At 33.4% G+C, this 21669-nt stretch overlaps 2 protein-coding genes across 3 annotated transcripts; both read right to left on the bottom strand.

Moving 5' to 3' along the window:
* Nucleotides 1–2615: 2615 nt before the first annotated feature.
* On the bottom strand, nt 2616–7336 carry LOC143080486 (uncharacterized). The gene is made up of 2 exons (XM_076256346.1): nt 7243–7336; nt 2616–4793 (listed from the first exon to the last, which is right to left on the bottom strand). Exon 2 carries the CDS (start codon nt 4602–4604, stop codon nt 3105–3107), a length of 1500 nt encoding a protein of 499 aa, XP_076112461.1. The 5' UTR covers nt 4605–4793; nt 7243–7336; the 3' UTR covers nt 2616–3104.
* A 4156-nt stretch (nt 7337–11492) lies between these two features.
* Nucleotides 11493–20753, bottom strand: LOC143080462 (uncharacterized). 2 transcript variants are annotated; one of them, XM_076256320.1, is made up of 3 exons: nt 20653–20753; nt 15473–15548; nt 11493–14599 (listed from the first exon to the last, which is right to left on the bottom strand). In XM_076256320.1, exons 2-3 carry the CDS (start codon nt 15525–15527, stop codon nt 12846–12848), a joined length of 1809 nt encoding a protein of 602 aa, XP_076112435.1. In that variant the 5' UTR covers nt 15528–15548; nt 20653–20753; the 3' UTR covers nt 11493–12845. The 2 variants fall into 2 exon arrangements, with proteins under 2 accessions (XP_076112435.1, XP_076112441.1); XM_076256326.1 differs by having other exon boundaries at nt 20694–20742.
* Between the last annotated feature and the right edge of the window lie 916 nt (nt 20754–21669).

Here is a 21669-nt window from a genome sequence, read left to right as displayed (position 1 = left end):
GAATACCAGATCGCAAATGCTGTAATGTCTGCTTTACTTATGATAGTATATTTGTTTAACGTGTATAATATCAAGGGTTTTACTAGAAGTGTCAAATGCGCTTAAGATTGTCATTGGTTCATAAAAAGAGGTCAAGGTCAGATGAACCATGCCATACAGATCTCTACAAATATCCCGTACACCAAATAAATGTGTTCCGATCCTTACAGTGCCTTATAAACTGACAAATTTTAAAGTTATGCTTGGCCAATTAATTCGGAATATAAGGTCAAAAGTATATGAACCCTGACCGACAGCCAGACATAGACATCTTACTATCATTCAATATATCAAATACAATTGACATCACCATTGTCATATATGAAACATGCAGATAGACATGTATACCCTACACGAAATACCTTGGCGCTATAGTATTCAGGTATATATCCAAAAGGACAAACAACATAAATCAAACATTGCCGAATGATGCATGATAATGAGTTCGATGTTAGTTGAAACCTTGCAGAGGTCGAAAATGTACACATTACAATCATAACAACAACACTGGATTGTTTTTTTGGCGTTTTGTCACCCATTGTCTTTTATTATTGCCGAATTGTTATTTCTTTTTCTTTTCATTTTCTGAAAATATTAATACTTTGAAATGCTTAAACCTATTGAGGATGTTGACCTATCTAGCTTTTCTCAATACCAATAACAAATATTAATCATCATATAATTGAAGAATAATTTGAACGTCTTCGTAGCATCAGATCTTTCACGATCCTTTTCACGATCTTCAAAAATGCGGTACGTCATCTTTCACGATCCGAAAAATCAATTTTGTGGAAATATTTCTTTATTTACCAAGTTTCAGATTATATTTATACAAAATAACTATAAGAACCATTTGATTAATTCAAATAGTATGCCCTTACTCGGATAAAAGTAGTTTATCTAGTCGAATTTGTGAAAAAAATCGTGTTTGTTTACATTTTTTATGTCATTGAAATGTCGAGAAGCAATCTGCCTTTTGTTTTTTTTGTAAAAACTACGTACTTTTGAAATTGGATATTCTCACATACTGATCATAATGTTAAACCATTTTGACAGACAGTTTTATTAGGTCTTTCCACTTTTCTGTGGAAAGACCTATTGTTTTTCTTCTGATTATTTTTTTTTTTTTTTTTTTTTCTTCCGCCTAATTTTGTTCTTGCGATAAACATTTGTTTCGCAAGATGTCGCTTAGATATTTGGTATATGATATCGAACAGTTTATGCGCTTTTGAAATTTACCCTGCGTAAACGAATACTTTTCTTTGTAGGAGTTATCTCCCCAAACACTGTTTTCCTTGTTAGCGCATCTCCTTCGCAACCGTAAAAGATTAAGACAAATTTATTTTACAAAATTGCTCGTTATATCCTTCGCATGATTTGTCCTATTTTGACCGAAGCGATATGACCGCTCCATATGAGAGTTATTTCCCCTTATGCATCTGATATAAGTGATATGAATTTCTATCTTATAAATCATAAGTGATAGAGACCTAGGATCTTTTGATTTGAGGTCCTTGGTCCAAAAAAATAAAAAATAGGTCAAGGTCAAAGGTCAAGGTCATATTTTAATTTTTGAATTTGGCTTATTTCCACTAATTTCCAGAAACCGTATAAGATATCGACAAATTATTTTTTCTAAATTGTTAGTTGCGACATGTCGTAACACGTAAATTTTGATTGCAAGGGTACGTTGAACTTAAAAGTGAGTTTTCTCCCCTCTTGTATTTAAAAATACGCGTATGGTGATATAACTGATTAACCAAATATAATTAAGACCTATGGTCTTTTGATTTTAGGTCCTTGGTTTATGACCTTGAAATTGATCTCAAGGTCATAGATTAATTTGACGTTCTAGTTTTTGACCTTTGCTTTCAGCTCATATGTATACATGATATAGCCATGAGACTTTTGGCGAAAGGTATCAAACCATTTAACCTTGAAAAAAATAACCGGAAGTGACCTTGTGTAAACCGGAAGTAGCTATTTTTTGTACTTTATTAATAAAAAAGTATATAGAACCAGATCTTTTTGGAATCACTGTCAATTAAATATTCAAATATAATCGGAAGTAACATTTTTCAAACCGGAAGTAACAAATTATCTCCCTTATTTAAAAAAAATGTATAGAAACCATATATTTATGGAATCAGCGTACTATAATCTATCAGTTGACGATTGAAATGACATTTTAAACTTAATTTTACAACTTTCATATTAAAATACATTGTTTTCAGTGGAAAGACCTTCAATTGTTCTCTGAACAATTGGTTTTTAATTTTGTCATAAATTTGTCTGTGTAATTAATTAAATTAGAATATTTACTGATCTTTCATATGTCCCCTCGATTAAATGTCTTTCACGATCCGTTACCAGAACTTTCACGATCGTCTCTCAATACTTGACCGCCGTTTGATATTCTTTCACGATCATTTCTCTCGATAAACCGAGTGACACCCGTGGTTAAGGTCTTTGGTAAAAATACATATTTTTGTCTTTCAATAAGCAAGGAGATCCATTTTGAAAACCCTCCTAGCTGCAACCGTCCCCTCATTAAATAAAATAGTTGTGTCCTAACCAGTATTCTTCTTTGTGTAGTATCTCCCGTACGTGATAACCTTAATTATGTTTAGTAGTTCTTATGTAATCTTTATTCGTTGGTTCGGATGATTAAATAAAAATTACATATTCAGCATATTTCCCCCTCCGAAATCGCATGCAACGTCGGATTTCACCATGTTGGATCCTGGAAATTGGACAGAAGGTTTTGACATTTTGATCACTTTTCTCCCGTTAGATACACTCTATCTCCATGATCTCTATCAATTTTTTAAGATATCTAATACTTGTATTTTACATCCCCAACCTGTGTTCTAGGTCTGTTCGATCTTGTAGGCCATTTATAATTGGAAGGAGCGCTCATTGAACACAACATTTCAATCTACATATTACCCAAAGGATGAACAAGGTCACGTTATAGTATCTTTACAGAGTACATTTCAACAGTTAACGGATTACAAACACTAAATAAAGATTACGTTTTGACTTGGTTTATAGTTAAAAGTGAATCAATGTTTCCTCAAATGTGTTTGTAATGCTTCATTCCGACTAAACTGTTCATTGCATATATCGCACCTAAAAGGTTTCTCACCAGTGTGTGTTCTCAAGTGATTTCGTAAAGGTCCTCTTCCGCTGAACCGTCTGTGACATACATTACATTTATAAGGTCTTTCACTAGTGTGTATTTTTATGTGACTTGCCAAGTAACGAGCACTTTTAAACCCTTTACCACACGAATCACACTTATAAGGTTTTTCATCCATATGAACTATCATGTGTTCCTTTAAAACATACCTTGATCTACAGCGTCTACCACAGACAATACATTTATAGTCATTTGTGTGGATTTTCAAATGTTCATTTAGGTTCGAGATCGTTTCACACTGTTTATAACATACATCACATTTAAAAAGTTTTTCCCCATTGTGTATCATCATGTGCTTCTGTATCAGCTTCAAGTTATGAATATTACTTATTCCTTTGTTACATATATCACATTTATAAAGTTTGTCAACATTATCAACCGTATGCTTACTCTTAAAGTGTTTTTTCAGGTATTTATTCTGGCTAAACCCTTTACCACATATATCACATTTAAAGGGTTTTTCTACAGTCTTAGTGTGTGTGTTTTTAATGTGTATCATTAAGTCGCTGAATTGACCAATTTCTTCTCCACAATCAGTACATTTATAAGTTTGATCTGATATATGCATTTTTCTATGCTCATGCAAGTTGTAACTTTTACTAAATCCTTTATTGCAAACATCGCATTTATAAATTTTATCACAAATACGATTTCTTATGTGTCTCCGCAAACTACCTTTGTCGTTAAATCTTGTACCGCATTTATCACATTTATAGGGTTTTTCACCCGTGTGTATTCTCATGTGATTCTCTAAGTTCAGACTCTCAGTAAATGTTTTCTCACAAACATTACATTTACTAACAGACATGACAGACTGAGAGTGAACTGTCTTGTGTTTATTATAATTCTTACGATATCTAAAACTTGTACCACAAATCTCACAAATATGAGGTTTTTCACCAGTATGTATCCGCATGTGTATCTTTAAATTGTATCTATTACTACACGTTTTACCACAAATATCACATACACAAACTTTAACAGCAGAATGTGTTTTCAAATTGGTTTTGCAATAACGATTTTTTGTGTGTCTATGCAAGTTGCCTTTGTGGTTAAATTTTGTACCACATTTATCACATTTATAAGGTTTTTCACCAGTTCTAGTATGTATCCGCATGTGTACTTTCAAGTTGGTTCTCGTACTATATGATTTTCCACATTTATCACATTTATAAGGTTTATCACCAGTACGAGTATGTATCCGCATGTGTATTTTCAAGTTGGATTTCGTACTATACGATTTACCACATATATCGCATACACAAACGTTAACAGCAGAATGTGTTTCCATGTGGTCAACTGAAGGTACATCGGTACTAAATATTTTACCACTCATATTGAGATCTTGAGTGTTCCCCTCCATTCCAGTGTGAGATCTCGTGTCAATTTTGAGCTGATACCTTGATTCACACTGTTTTCTACAAATACCACAACAATACAAAGAGCTTTGTCTAGGGTGAATATCTATTGGTCAAGAGATACGTTTACTGTGAATGAGTGGGCATCTGTATCCTTTGATTTTCTTTGATCCGTGGTATTGCTGGTTTCTTGGCTACGAAATAAAATAAACACCATACAGACAACAACTATAATAGACAGTCTCTTAAAAGATTTCAGGTCAGAATTGACTAGGAAATGTTAAGAATACCGCTTGTTCCTAGTTTATATCAGTGTTATAATACATGATAATAATATATAAAATCAAAAGAATCGTGGAAGGCGTCACAGAAAAAAAATGCCCCTCAAGAAGTCATAACTATTCGGACGGAAGACATCACAGAAAAAAATTAACCTTTCTAGACGTCATAATTATTTAGCGTATTTCGATATTTAGGTCCTTCGTTTCTCCTCTAATATACGTTGCGGAACATTTTGACTATATACCTTTTGTTCCTCTCGTAATAAGCTTTCGAATGAGGTATAAGGTTTATCTATAATTAGGGGCTAAAGGGTCGCAGCAGTCCATTCCATTATTCAAAATATCCATTTCATTATTCAAAATTGGCTATTTCTTAATTTTCACGCGTATTTTGGCATTTAGGTCCTCCGTAATCCCTCTAATGGTCATTGTGGCACAATTGACTTGTTTTATCTATAATTTATTTAAGAATGAAGAATAGCAAAGGTCGAATGAAAATTAAAAAAGAAAGGCCACGTAGAGTATTTCAATTTTGAAAAAAAATATGTTTTGGCATTCAGGTCGTCCATACATTGAATCAAGGAATTTCTGTTAAAAATAGTTAGGAAAACCCACACTAGTTTATCCTCCGAAACTAGGAACTAGATAAAAATATCAAATTAAAATTGAAAGATTGTTTTTATCTATTTTTTCTGATATTAATTTGAATATTTGTTAGATAACACCAAAAAGACGAATTTAGAAATACGGGATATAGCTATAGTGTCACAGTCAAATTTTTTTATTTTTATTTCACTATTCACCGCTTCAAGTTGAATAATGAAACATTAACTATTTCATTATTCATTATTCATTTTTTAAATATTGAATTTTGAATAATGAACTATGAATAATGGACGTACTTCAGCGCGGTTAATTATTTGGACTAAAATCAATCCAATTAAAATTAAATCCTTGAATTCGGCTCTCGTTCTGATATATCGCACATATTGCCATAGATAAGTTATCAATGCTTTTGCAAATAAAATATTCATTTATTTAGTGTATAATTTAATTTAATGCATACGATCAATAAAAATATAGATCTCTGATTTCGTTAATAATAATATTCTCCATAACGAAATCAAAGTTTAATATTCGATTAGATTGGACAATTTGGTAACTACTTGTTTGTATAGATCTAGAATGAAATTCAAAACAGTGTACAGTGGCGGATCCAGCCATTTTAAAAGGGGTGGTCCCAACCCAGAGTAAAGGGGGGGGGGGGGGTCCAACCATATGCTCCCATTCAAATGCATTGATCGGCCAAAGAAAGGGGGTTCCAACCCCCGGAGCCCCCCCCCCTGGATCCGCCACTGTTGTAGCTGTGGCCATTTATTGACACATTACATTCATCCATTGACTGGGACAATTTAGGTGAACGTTTGTCTGAAACGACCACTGTTCACGACGTACAGAATGTACCTACGATAGACATTTAAACTGTGGGGTCACCAAAGGTTTCTTAACGCCTTTAAATATAAAACAATTCGAAAAATTCATCAGGAATAACCTTTATGTTTTGATTTATATATAATTGATATAAATCAAAACATCGTGTTATTTCTGATTAATTTTTCGAATTACTTTATTAAGGTGTTTTTAAAATGTATAGTGAGCAGTGGTCGTTATATACAAATGTTCATCTAAATTGTCCCAGTCAATGGATGAATTTAATGTGTCAATCAATGGCCACAGCTACACTGTTTTGAATTTCATCCTATTAAAATAAACTCCTTTATTCTATTTTTTTTTTTTAATTTCTGATATGACATATTTCATGAGGTGTTAAGGAACAAATCTTATGGAACCGGCTTAAATTTATTCTTTGAAATCCCGATTGAATATCATGCGCTCATGACGCAGCTCTTCATTACGTATGTTATGCTATCTGCTAATTCCTTAAATGAGGAAATAATTTAATATTTATCATGTTTATGACTGTGTCAATTTATCATAAAATTCATTGTAATAAATTACTATGCTCAGCCTCTTCAACCATGTCAACCGCCTTGCCCATCAGGAACCGTTTAGCTGGAATCAAAAATGTCTTATCTTATAACAGGTTAAAGTCAAATAAAATTCATTCTAAGAAATATTCCTGACAACATTGTTTTTTGCAGTAAACTGGTGAACAACATATGTATGTATCACCATTAAATTTATGTTAATTATGCGTTCCATAGATAAATTTAACATGTTGTTTAACGAGTTCAATGTTGCCGGCTATTTTGTGTCGCAAGGATTGTCTTCTATATTAATTTATTATATACAAATAAAATGACATCCTGCATGGTTATTGACAAATGCAAAACAAACTTACAATCAAGACTTGTCATCCTAATACACCAAATGTTTGTAGATATGTCATATGTATTCAAAAGCTTGGATTCACAGGGTGATCCGGTGATAGTGAAAAACTTTTCGAAAAGAATATTTAATCTATGGAGCGCAGTGAAAAACATTTCGAAAAAGAATATTTAATAGATGGAGGGCAGTGAAAAAAAGTAAATTTTGATTCAAATACATATTATACAATTCATGTTAGTATTCATGTTTATAATATTTACTAAATGTTTGCTTTAAACAACCATCACAGTTTAACATTTTCATGTTGCATATTATTTTGTTGTCAGATGTTAATTTTATTTAAATACGTGGTTATATATTTGTTGTAAACTTCGAACTGTGTAAGTTATTAATTTAAAGATATTTAAAGACATGGAATACCATAGAAATGATAGTTAGAGGCCTTTACAATACATGCATTAAAGTAAGGTTTGGCATGCAACAAAACCAGGTTCAACCCACCATTTTTATCTTAACTGAATGCCCTGTACCAAGTATGGGAAGAGGCCATTGTATAGTATTATAGTTCGTTTCTGTGTGTGTTACATTTTAATGTTGTGTTTTTGTTGTGTCGTAGTTCTCTTATAGTTTGATGCGTTTTCATCAGTTTTAGTTTGTAAATCGGATTTGTTTTTTTTCTCTATCGAATTATCATGAATTTCGAACAGCGGTTTACTACTGTTGCCTTTATTTGTCTCGCGTGCAGTATAAATCGTAAAGGCGAGACCATCTACATATTTCTTTCCCATCTGTGACAGCTTTTATAAATCAGTGTCATAGGAAATACTTATGAACGCCATCAATAAAAAATTCTGAAATGATGCATTGCTATTGTAACGTGTTTGGCTTATAAGCTATCTGTTCGTATCCGTTTTTACAGTATCTGGGATACTACAATATCAATCTGTTAATTAACTCAAAATCTAACTACAACTTGGAAGCTTTACTACACACTATGAGATTAACAGGCCTTTAAACTTTGAAACTTACCACAGAAACAACAAAATTATACACAATTAACTTTGTATACATCATAAAGTAATCCCAAAACTATAACCTCAATTTATCATTAACCCTTTTACCGACTCCGAGGTCCCAACTGATGTTAAATAAAAAATTATAACCTTAATTCAAATCATGACAAAATTTGGGGTAGTACTACTTTCAGTTGCTAATTTGCATAGTGTCCATTTTGCCTTATCATGACCGCAGCCATTACAAAAGTACTATATATATATATAAATGCCCCTTAAATGCCATATCTTATATATGTCGAATCAACAATTTGCCTGCAAATAGGTGAATTGTACATGTTCTTATGGTTCAGAATCTGTCCGTGTACAAATGATCAATGTCTACTGTGAAAACTTTCGGCCTTAATTTTTAATTTGAAAATCTGAATCGTAACCGTACTATAAACTTATTGCTATATAAAATAACGAAAAGTCGTAAAAAAGCAAGATTAAAAAAAAAATTAAGACGCAAGAAGATATATACTGTTCATGATTTGTCCGCATAAAGGGAAACACCTTCCCATTACATGGTTGAATTTTAAAGTTTCAAAATCAATAGTCAATAACTGAGGACCAGGGGCGGGGCCAAAATAAACTCCAGGGTAATGAGATTTTGGAATACCAATACAACTGCATACCAAATATCTTTGACTTTATACCACAAGTGGTTCACCTTAAACTAGTCTAAATCACAAACTAATACACTGGTTGACGCAACCGCCGTCGACGTCGGCGCCGGCAACAACATACCTATCAACTTCCGAAGCAAGGTTGTCGGCTCTCTGAACATTCCCGAAGTCCTGCGTTTAACATTGCCGAGTTTATGAGCTTCGGTCCTTGCTTGGAAGTTGCATACCTATGTCTCGTTATTTGACACCGTCAAGCGAGTCAAAAATGGTAATATAAAAAAAAAGATGTGGTATGATTGTCAATGAGACAACTATCCACAAAAGACCAAAATGACACAGACATTAACAACTATAGGTCACCGTACGGCCTTCAACAATGAGCAAAGCCCATACCGCATAGTCAGCTATAAAAGGCCCCGATAAGAAAATGTAAAACAATTCAAACGAGAACACTAACGGCCTTATTTATGTGGGGAAAAAATGAACGAAAAACAAATATGTAACACATAAACAAACGACAACCACTGACTGAATTACAGGCTCCTGATAAGTTTGGTCTTCTTCAAACTTTTAACAACTGTCAGAGTTGGAACATGCAATCCAATCCCTTGTGAAAAGAGTTTCACGGTCTCTGTATACGTTAAGAACTCTTTGAGGGGCCGTTGGTGGCCTATTATTTGAACATGTTTCATGAAAAAAATCTATCCCTTTCCAGTATACTTTAACTGTCTGGTTGCAGTCTAAATTTCCTTGAGCTTTTTTCATCCCTGCGTATGTTCTCTTTTACATGCAGGTCCTAACTTTTGTATTTATTGTTAGATTGTTCTCGTCCTGAACATACATGTAATATTTGCTACTGGACGCTGAGCAAACACGTGCCTTTTCATTGATATTAACTATATAAAATACGTGGATATCAGAGGAGGATTAAGAGGGGGAAGGGGGCCTGTCCATATTTTGGGGAAAATTTTGGTTGATTATTTAGAGAATCACTGAAGCATTACTGGAGCTTGGCTCCTTTAAGGCAGTCAGAGAGCCCCTCATTACGAAAACTCCGCCACTAGATATATATTGTGAATCAATCAATTATTGTATCCAATGAACACGTTACCAAGCCTTTAAATGAATAGCTATTGTTCAATTATTTCGTGTCGGAATAACGTGGCTGCCCCGAATAATTCGGGTTAACTAAACGGTAAAGGATGCAAATATACAACGACAAGCAAAAAGAACACTATAACACATAATTAACGTTAGGTAAACAACATCAGTACCTAGAATCTATACTCCAAGACCATCATGTATTAATTGTGAAGTTAATACGGAATACCTTGTTTATCGATATACATGTAGTTATTGATTCTGGTTTCCGATGAACGGTTTGTTACGAAAAAGGACGAGACGTTCTTTGACATCAACCTGGTTTACCAACTTTATTTAAGCCATTTAGACACAGGTGACGTTTTACAAAATCTTGAGTAGCAGCTACAAGCTCTTGAATGCCTAATGAGCTTAAACACGTGTATCCCATATGCAAGTGAAGTTGTTATATTGCTTCTAAGTTGGGGGATTAATAATTTCAAAATCGTCTCGTTTGTCATATATTCTGGTAGCAGCTACAAGCTCTTGAAAGCCTAATGAGCTTAAACACGTGTATCCCATATGCAAGTGAAGTTGTTATATTGCTTCTAAGTTGGGGGATTAATAATTTCAAAATCGTCTCGTTTGTCATATATTTTGGTACTGGGATGACTGCTTATGTCAAATTATAGGTACAGAGTATTAAGCCTAAAAAGATTGTTTCTGTTGTTTCTGTCCTGGAGGATATATTAATGAAACTCAATCAGAAAAGTTGGGTCCTACTAAAAAGGCTAATTAAAATATTTACTTACTACAAAATTTAGAATCATATTCAAAACAGTGTAGCTGTGGCCATTGATTGACGACCTTAAATTATCCCATTGACTGGGACAGATTAGGTGAACGTGTGTCTGGAACGACAACTGCTCACTACTTACTTATTATAGAATTTAAACTGTAAGGTCACGAAAGGTTCTTAACGCCTTTAATATTAAAATAATTCGAAAAATTAATCAGGAATAACTTTATGTTTTGATTTATATTATTGATATAAATCAAAACATCGTGTTATTCCTGATTAGTTTTTCTAATTTCTTTATTTAGGTGTTGGGAACCTTTTGTGACCCCACAGTTTACATGTCTTTAACAAGTACATAGTGAGCAGCGGTCGTTACAGACAAACGTTCACATAATCCGCCCCAGTCAATGGGATAATTTAAGGTCGTCAATCAATGGCCACAGCTACACTGTTTTGAATATGATTATATGTAGTATAACGAAATCAGAAGTCTTTATTCTAATAGAAAGACTAAGCTGTATCAAGCTTGAATGGTAGTGTCCACACTTGCACCAAAAATTACTGGTAAGACCTCTGCGATCATATTCAGCAGGTTATATATTCAAATGCAGTACAGCTAATTCTAAATGCACTTGAAATTTCACAAGAATCAGAAATATTGCATAATTGTCATATTTATAGATACATAATATAGATTAAGAAATTACTTGTATATACATTTATTTTCCAACAATGTTACAAAAAATAATGAAATTTGAACATCATTTATTTACATAAATAATACATATAGTGTAGTACAAGGAAGTACTCATACACAAAAGCTGCTAAACGTTTAAACAAGATATAAACGCATGCTTGGAACTTAGCTGTGCAAGTAAAGCACATTTGTAAGCCTAAGGTCTGTAAGATTATGACAAACGCTTTTCTTAACTCAAATCAGGACTGTCAGAGGTGAAAACAAGAATGTGTCCACAGTACACGGATGCCCCATTCGCACTATCATTTTCTATGTTTTGTGGACCGTGAAATTGGAATAAATTCTCTAATTTGGCATTAAAATTAGAAAGATCATATCATAGGACACATGTATACTAAGTTTCAAGTTGATTGGACTTCAACTTCATCAAAAACTACCTTGACCAAAAACTTTAACCTGAAGCGGGACAGACGGACGAACGAACAGACGGACGAACGGACGCACAGACCAGAAAACATAATGCCCCTCTATCTACTATCGTAGGTGGGGCATAAAAAACGTCTTTACATCAATGCATGTTCCAATGTGGCCTATTCAGGGGTGGGTCCAAAACAAGTTGTTTGGTTCAATAAAGTATCTCATGTGCTTTTTAAAAGTTGGTTCACACAGTCAATGTGTAACTTCATGTGCTTTCTCATATCAGTTGCATCAGTGAGTAATCTCATGTGACTTTGTATCTTGGTTGCGTCAGTGTGTAATCTCACGTTTTAATAAAGTTGGTTGCGTCAGTGAGCAATCGCATGTGCTTTCTTAAGATGGTTGGGTCAATGTGTAATCGCACGTGGTTTCTAAAATTGGTTTAGTCAGTCTGTTATCTCTTGTGCTATATTAAGTTGGTTAATTCAATGTGTAATCTCATGTGCTCTCTTTAAAAAGTTGGTTGCCTCAGTGTGTAATTTCGAGTTGTGTCAGTGGGCAATCTCATGTGCTTTTTTAAGTCGGTTGCGTCAGTGAGCAATTTCATGTGCTTTTATAAGTTGGTTGCATCAGGGTGTAATCTCACATGCTTTCTTAAGTGGGTTGTGTCAGTGAACAATCTCATGTGCTAAGCTTTCTTAAGTTGGATGGGTCAGTGAACAATCATATACATGTATGCTTTCTTAAGTTGGTTGTGTCAGTGATTAATATCATGCACTAAGCGTTTTTAAGTTGGTTGGGTCAGTGAGCAATCTCTTGTAGTTTCTTTGGTTGGTTTGGTCAATGTGTAATCTCATGTGTTTTTTTACGTTGGTTAGGTCAGTCTGTAACCTCATGTGGTTTCTTAAGTTGGTTTGGTCAATACGGTATCTCATGTGGTTTTTATAAGTTGGTTGTGCCAATATGTAACTTCCTGTGCTTTCTCATATCAGCTGCATCAGTGAGTAATCTCATGTGACTTTTTATCTTAGTTGGGTCAGTATGTAATCTCATATGCTTTTTTAAGCTGGTTGAACTACAGAGTCCTTTACAACATATTTCACATTTATAAGGCCTCTCACCCGTGTGAGTTATCATGTGTAAATTTAATTTGATTGGCCTATTGAAACCTTTACCACAAATACCACATTTATGACGTTTGTCAGTAGTTTGTTGATTTAGATTAGATGAACTACTTAAACGTTCACCAGATGTATCAGGATTTAAAGGTTTGACTGCAGTATGTAATCTCTGTGTATGTGTGTTAAGAGTGCTTTTACAAATAAAATATTTACCACATATATCACAATTATAAGGTTTATCCCCCGTATGGGACCTCAAGTGTGTCTCTAAAAAATAAGGCCATGGAAATCCCTTCCCACACTCTCCACATTTGTAAGGTCTATCATCATAATCCTGTGAGTGTTTTCTCATGTGGTTTTGAAGGGCTACATGTTTTAAAAAACCTTTATCGCAGACAACACATCTATAAGGACTATCACCTGTGTGAGTTGTGACATGTTTTGCTAAACTTTGACTTTGACTAAACACTTTACCGCATATATCACATTTATAACATTTATGCATTCTCAAGTGTACTTTTAAACGTCTATTCTGACTAAATGCTTCATCACATATTTCACATTTATATGGTTTTTCACCAGTGTGTAGTATCATGTGCTCCTTTAAGGAACACCTCTTAAAAAACACTTTATCACATACATTACATATTAATTGATCTGTATCACCTGTATGTATTTTCAAGTGCCTTTTTAGGTTCTTATCCTGTTTCAAGCATTTACCACATACATCACATTTAAAAGGTTTTTCATCAGAATGTCTTGTAAAATGTCTTTCTAATGTTTGCTTCTTCTTAAAGGCTGTACCACATATGCTGCACACAAAGCATTTTTTACCAACATGTATTTGCTTGTGTATCTTCAAGAGTGCTGAATTTTTGAACACTTCTCCACACTTAATGCATTTATGTATCACTCTTAAGTGGATCTGTAATTGCTCACTCCGTTCAAACTCTTTACAACATACATAACATTTATAAGGACCATCACCGTCAGGGTCTGTTTTCATGTGTTCCTCTAAATCAAAACGCTGACTAAACACTTTACAACACACATCACATTTAAAAGGACCATCCTGTACGGGATGTGTACTCATGTGTTCCTCTAACTCAACAGCCTGACTAAATCCTGTACAACATACACCACATTTGTGAGGGTTGGCACTTGTATGTTGTTTTACATGTTTTTTTAAGTTTTGAATATTCTTAAATGTTTTACCACATATGTCACAAACAAAGGGTCTATCATCAGAATGTGTTCTCATGTGCTTCAATACATGTTTTTTTTCTTTGAACCCTTTTCCACATTTTTCACACTGATAAGGTTTATTACCAGTATGAGTTCTCATGTGTATTTCCAAACTATGTTTCCTTAAATCCGCAAAATCACACACTTCACAAGCGTAAACTTTCATTCCAGCATGATGTCGCATGTGTAACTTGAACTGATAATTAGATGTATATTGTTTACCACATATATCACAATCATGTACATGTATCATGTTTCCTGTGAGTTGTTGATCATCTGCTTCTTTGTCTGTGTTGCTATGACTCTGTAGGATGACTGAAGGTTCCTCGACTACAATATCAAACAATATATTTATAAGGACAAGGCTTCTGCATTCTTTATTGTAAAGTGACATAAAAAGATAAATGATTTTAAACACTAATCGGTTGTTTGGGACAGTTTATTAGCCTACAATTCTAATTTTATTCTAATCAGTTTTAACATTTATAGTTGACTAAGTTTATACTCCTTTTAAATATACATGATATATAAACTGGATAGTGATTTGTTGCTTATCAATTTGTTTTGAATGTATTTTTGGTAATACAATGCATGCAATATATCATCATGATCATACTAAGTGTCTGTGGCATTTGCTTGATTAGTTGGTTGTTGTTTGCCTTATCTCCAGTGCAAAAACTTCATTCTTTTCTGAAGAAGACAAGTTCATGATAAATACAGTAGTCTGCAGGTTCTGCAAGGTTGGATTCAACCATAATAAAAAAAAAAGGGACAAGAAATTTAAATTGCCACTAGTAGCATCGACTAGACATCTTGAAAATTATGTAATTTTGGAAAATAATTTTGTTTAGCTTTTGAGGTGAATGATGAAATTCTAGTGCTTTGTATAGAATATTACCATAAACATGATAAAAGATTGGATTTGAAATACCTGAATATATAAGAGGTCTGCATTTTCATTTATATTTGTCAATGGTGTTCTTCAATGACAAAATCAAGTAAAAGTTTTGACTAGCTTGTGATATCAAAATTCTAAAAGAAACATGCACCCAGAAACAATACACGGGAAACTGAAGTTGTAATACAAGACTGGTTAATCCTATGATAATTAAATAATTTGTCCTTCAGAGTTGAAGTTCCCTTTAGCATACTATACAGTCAGAAAAAAACAAATATATTAAGGTATTGTTATTATAATATAACCTGATGTTTTTTCTTGTTCCTCCTGTTTAATCTTCTCTCCATCACTTCCCTCCATACTGATGAACCTGAATAAATCCTGAAATAAACATTTACAAGTTATTTATGAGGAAAAAATAATGTCAAGAATAATCTTTATCATGTTCTTAAATGTTTTTTTTTTTTATATAATTATATATAATCAATCTTTAAATCAACTCTTGCTGTACTGTAAATTTAGACAATTACATGGTAAGCAACAATAAAGACATACAATCATGGAGTTTAATTTACATTTGTTTGTACTTGACAATTATCACTTGCCAAAAGACCATTCTGGAAAAAACTTATTATAAATCTGTCATTTTCTGACCATTTTGACATTTGCACCTACAGCATTGTACAGTCAGGGGTACTACTTGAAGGAGTAAATTTAAATATACTAATTACTTGTATAAGTAAATTTGTAGAATACTTAATACAAGTAAATATTTTATTTACTTACATAGGTAAAAAAAAATGGCTAAGTTATGTCCCCTAGCTGGGACTATTAGTATAATAGTTCCAGCCCTTAGACAATTGAATTTTTACCGACCGTGCAAGGGCTGTATAGCCAGTCAAGGTCGTTAAACACTTCCATATATATAATTGAATTTTTTACTTACATAAAGGACTACATCAAAAGTTCAATGTAGGATAAAAAACTAAATTCACATAGTTCTTTCACTGACCCCCCTACCTCCTCTAAACTTATGGTAGATGGGGTGTCTAAAGTATATTCCATAGAATTTTATAATAATTTGCCAAAATACAGTTTATATCATGCTTTTAAAAAAATAATAATAAAAAGAATGGGTCAAAGGGTTTATTTTCATGCTACAGTGAGTGTGTTCAAAATTGATAAATTTTGTTTAGATTATGCATGGAAAATTAAGAAAAAGAAAAAATGGGGTCACCAGACCTGTTATTTTGCTACATAATAGATAAATTCCTAACATTCTATTGTAAAAGTATCTTTATCTGAATTATCTGCCCTTGCATTTCAGTTGCCTCCCCTTATGTGGCAAAGTTGGAATAAATTTAATCAAACAAAAGTTTTCTTTTTTTTGTAAAATACAACCATAAATATGATAAAACATGTCATTTTCTATATTGAAATGAAAGTTCTTACACATGAATTTCCTACTCTCTCAAAGTTTGCACATTCTATTAAAAGTTTAGACCTTTAATTCTGGTATTTCCAAATCCAAAATGGAGGAAGACACCCTTTCTGTCTTAATTTGGGAAACTAGATCCTCCGCAGGGGGCGCAGATTTATACGACCCCAGAAGTCGAACCCTGAACAGTTGGGGCAAGTAGGGACACAACATTCAAGCTTGACACAGCTCTGAATTTGGATTGTGGTTAAATAGTTGAATGACACAACATAGGTTTCTGACGCAGAATGAATGTGGTCTAAGAACTTAAACTTAAAAACTTATAAAAAATTTTAATTGGACATTTACCTTTCATGGTCCAATATATATCCAAAATCTAAATACATGGTTAGATTCAGCCTATCATAGAACCCCAAGAATTCAATTTTTTATGAAATCAAATAATGTTCAATTTTAGACCCTTTAGACCTCAATGTGGACCAATTTGATAACCGGGCCCAAATATTAAAAATCTAAATACATGGTTAGATTCAGCATATTGAAGAACCCCATATATTTAATTTTTGTTGAAATCAAACAAAGTTTAATTTTGGACCCTGATTTGGACCAACTTGAAAACTGAGCCCATAATCAAAAATCTAAGTACATGTTAAGATTCAGCATATCAAAGAACCCCATGAATTCAATTTTTGTTAAAATCAAACTAAGTTTAATTTTGGACCCTTCGGACCTTAATGTAGACCAATTTGAATCTAAATACATGGTTAGATTTGGCAAATATATCAAAGAACCCCAATAATTCATTTTTTGATGAAATCAAACAAAGTTTAATCCTGGACCCTTTTGGCCCCTAATTCCTAAACTGTTGGGACCAAAACTCTCAAAATCAATCCCAACCTTCCTTTTGTGGTCATAAACCTTGTGTTAAAATTTCATAGATTTTTATTGACTTATACTAAAGTTATTGTGCAAAAACCAAGAAAAATGCTTATTTGGGACCTTTTTTTGGCCCTTAATTCCTAAACTGTTGGGATCAAAACTCCCAAAATCAGTCCCAACCTTCCTTTTATGGTCATAAACCCTTAGTTTAAATTTCATAGATTTCTATTAACTTATACTAAAGTTATAGTGTGAAAACCAAATGTCTTTGGATGACGACGACGACGCCAACGTCATACCAATATACGACCAAAAAATTTTCAATTTTTGCGGTCGTATAAAAATGATTCAGACCAATAAGGATATATATATATATATATATATTATAAGTACATCTGAGTCAGTGACAACTCTACAACAGATTTATCCATCGGATCATCAGCAGTCATGGTGATACATGGCTGTGTACATTATGTATATACAACTCGTCTAAACATCAACCCAACAATGTTAGATCTGTAAATGCGAAAGCAAATTTACAGATCTAACATTGTTGGGTTGATGTTTAGACGAGTTATATATATATATATATATATTATATATATAAAATGGATAGCCAATTAAACATATTTGCAGCAATTTTGACCCCCACCCCCAAACTATTTGAATTAAGTTTTTTATCCTTCATTGGTTTTTTTATGTTGTCCCTAAGTGAAAAAGTCTTCCCATCTTCTTTTCTTAAATTCTTAGGATTTCTTTGCTCTAATAGAATTTTAAATTGTCTGCCCTTTGCAGATGTCTTTTCTTATCATTGAAGTGTATTATTTCATGGACAAAGAAAACCCCATTTGTCTGTTATCTTCAGAACACTGGAGCAATTTTTGAAGGCCTTGTGCAAATACTTAAGATGGAAGCAGGACAAGTCGCCCCACTGGCAAATCGCCCACACCTAATCGCCCCACTTTTTCACCAACTCGCCCCACTTTTAAAAAATCCGCCCCAAACTGATTTACCAAATCGCCCCACTTTTAAAAAAATCGCCCCACATGTGAAATTGGTTAAATCATGTTTAATATTACCCCTGCCAACTCTCCCCACTTAATGGAAAACGGTAATATTTAGATTAATATAAAATTAAAATTAAAAACTCGCCCTACTTTAATGAAAACTAATCTACACAGAATACAAACAAATTGAAAATTATTAAGGATAATTCAACACAAACGAGCAATCAGAGAAAGGCAAATGTTACTTTCAAGTAAATATCAAAGAGAATGCCTATTCATTCATTTACCATAATTAGCGTGTGTCGTGTTTTTGTTAGTAAATTGGAAAGCCAACACGCATTACAGTTTAATTATTTTATTCGTAAGTCAGGGCTAGTTGGTAGCCTTTAACTCTCTTCATACTTGTACTTTTCATAATTGGGGCTAGTTGACATTCACGTTACCGAAATATTAATACTCACTTCTTACTGCTATTTAAAAAAAAGGAATAACATAAGATGTTTCTATAAGGTTTTCAATGGGATAGCATCTTTTTTCCATAAGTGGGTCGAGTTGGCAGGAGTAATATTCACGGAATTTAACTTATATACAACGGGATAACATCTTTTCCCATAAGTGGGGCGATTTGGCATTACTAAATTCATCCTGGTTAACAATATATTTATCTAGATATTATCGTTTTCTTTTAAGTGGGGCGAGTTGGCAGGAGTAATATTCACGGAATTTTACTTATATACAATGGGATAACAATCTTTTTCCATAAGTGGGGCGAGTTGGCATTACTAAATTCATCCTGGTTAATAATACATGTATATTAATCTAGATTTTATCGTTTTCCATTAAGTGGGGCGAGTTGGCAGGGGAATAATAACGGAATTTAACACATTTCGCAAGTGGGGCGATTTTTTAAATAGTAGGGCGATTTGGTAATCCAGGTTTGGGTGGTATTTTTAAAAGTGGGGCGAGTTGGTGAAAAAGTGGGGCGATTAGGAGTGGGGCGATTTGCCAGTGGGGCGATTTTTCATGGATTCCTTAAGATCTTTGCGCAATCAGCTTCTTTGTTGAATAAATGAGATGAAACATTGAACCCTTATAAAAAATTATGAGCTAACTTGGGAAAAATCATTAAAGGCATGTTTTTACATTTCAAAACTTGAGAACTTTTGTGGGATTGTAATTCTTTTTTACTTCAACAAGTAATTTTTTGAGAAAATTAAGGGGAGATTATTTCAACATTATAATTCACTTACATGTATATAAGTATTTTTTTTTTTTACCTCTTCAAGTAAATAAAAATCACTTGTCTCTATACTTATGTACCAGACGATGACAAATATAGAACTATATCTATACGTCTGATCTTTGATAGTTGATATATATGACTAAGTATATATTTTTGCATCTTCGCCAGCCAAGGGTTACGTAAACTGGACCCCTGTTGTGTTCACTTATCGCTACACTGACAACAGGTATGGCCTAAATCCCGTGGTCAGAATTCTGACCACGGGATTCAATAATTCGACGAGACTAGTACATCATGGGCTATGTTTAATTATTGTTTAATTTAATTATATACTTATAGCAAATCAAAAAAAAATTAGCACATTTATTACCCTACTGAGTTCTTAAAGGAACAAAAGATACCGGCTCAGTTTGTCAAGAACATGTTAACACGCTCGTTGGTCATTTATCTGCGCTACTACCATGGGGGTTAATCAACAGATACTTGTTTATTTTGCGGCATCGCAGTATTAATATTTAAGGTCAATTTCCTATCACTTTAATTGGCCAATTTTATTAGCGAATCGTTGAATTTGTAAGACTCGTCCAATTAATGCCAATGTGACAGTGGCACCAACCCGTTCCTTCAGTGCAAAGCTATAGATGGAACGGCGGACCAGTTTAAGGGTTACGATCCACTCCCCTTCTGTGAAGAGAACGGGAGTGGATCGTAACCCTTGGCTAGCGAAGATGAAGAGAACGGGAGTGGATCGTTACCCTTGGCTAGCGAAGATGATATTTTTGATAAACAAATTATATGAAAAAGAGTGGCCGGGGTACTTCAACTATTTGAGGTCTCAGCTGCTCACCCCACCCAAAAAAAAGCTTGAAGTGTGTTTTCGATTATTATGACATAAAACATTTGCATTCTTAGACTAACAATTTTCTGTTGACTATTTTACTTGTCTTTGCTCTGTTTACCTGCACTGTGTACAAATAAAGGACTATAAACACACTAAAAGCGGGAGAGTATAAGTAAAGGGGAGAGAAACATTCCGTCGTCTGTCATCTGTAATCGTAATTCTACCAATCAAGGCACACCTCCATTCACATAGAGGAAACGATGTCAGTACAACAGAAAAAAGGTGAATAATTTACAATACAATGCGCATCACTTTATAATTTTTATATATTAAAATATAAACATTTCCGACACCTAAAAAATTATTATATTACGAAATTAAGCACATATAAAACAATAAAATATTTTCATTGATAGTTTTAAATAAATTAAAAAGTTCTTTCAATGCTGATTCTGGCACCATGTGTGCCCAGTTTATCATGTTTATGTCATAACAGGTCCAAACTACATGTACCTATACGACACTAGTTAGTATTTTTTAAAAAAGTTAGATTTCCTACTGCCTGTCATGGGTTATCTAGATTAGCCAGAGACATTTATATGTCTCTGATTAAGCTAATAAAGCATAGCGCTGGTTGTGCAAATTATAAAGCAACTGTCTACACAGGGTTTCTAAAATATTACTCTGTCGGTTTCCTCAAAAGCAGTTCTGTTAACATCAATGTCTACATAACAGAACGGTTGATAATGAGTTGGATAAGCTCAACTGGAAACAAAGTTATAATTTTAGCTATCACCAAGCTGGATCCATTATTTAGGATTTTTGACATAAGTGGTATTCTTGCCTCTTCTTACTTTTCACATAACAGGATACAGTGTTCCACTGTTTCATCCGCTTTACTAAAAATTATGTATGTAGTTTACAAAGTGAACTGATGTGATTCTTGGAAAAAGAAGTTTTGTTCGACGTCACGTGTGAAATGGTTCAACCAATCAAATGTTGATTTCTCTATCAAAATCAACATGCAGTGCATGGAAGAAATTTTTAAACCTTTTATTTCATCAATAATTTCATGACACAATTCCTTAATTTTA

This window comes from Mytilus galloprovincialis, chromosome 1 (assembly GCF_965363235.1).
Source record: "Mytilus galloprovincialis chromosome 1, xbMytGall1.hap1.1, whole genome shotgun sequence".
NCBI lineage: Eukaryota > Metazoa > Mollusca > Bivalvia > Mytilida > Mytilidae > Mytilus > Mytilus galloprovincialis.
This window is presented reverse-complemented; position numbering and strand designations above follow the sequence as displayed.

Bases quoted from the DNA above. Each gene is read 5' to 3' on its own strand.
- LOC143080486 (XM_076256346.1), bottom strand. From the start codon at position 4,604: ATGGAGGGGAACACTCAAGATCTCAATATGAGTGGTAAAATATTTAGT.
- LOC143080462 (XM_076256320.1), bottom strand. From the start codon at position 15,527: ATGGAGGGAAGTGATGGAGAGAAGATTAAACAGGAGGAACAAGAAAAA. The intron at 14,600-15,472 runs GTTATATTATAA...TTGATATTGTAG, and splicing joins GGAACAAGAAAAAACATCAG to TCGAGGAACCTTCAGTCATC.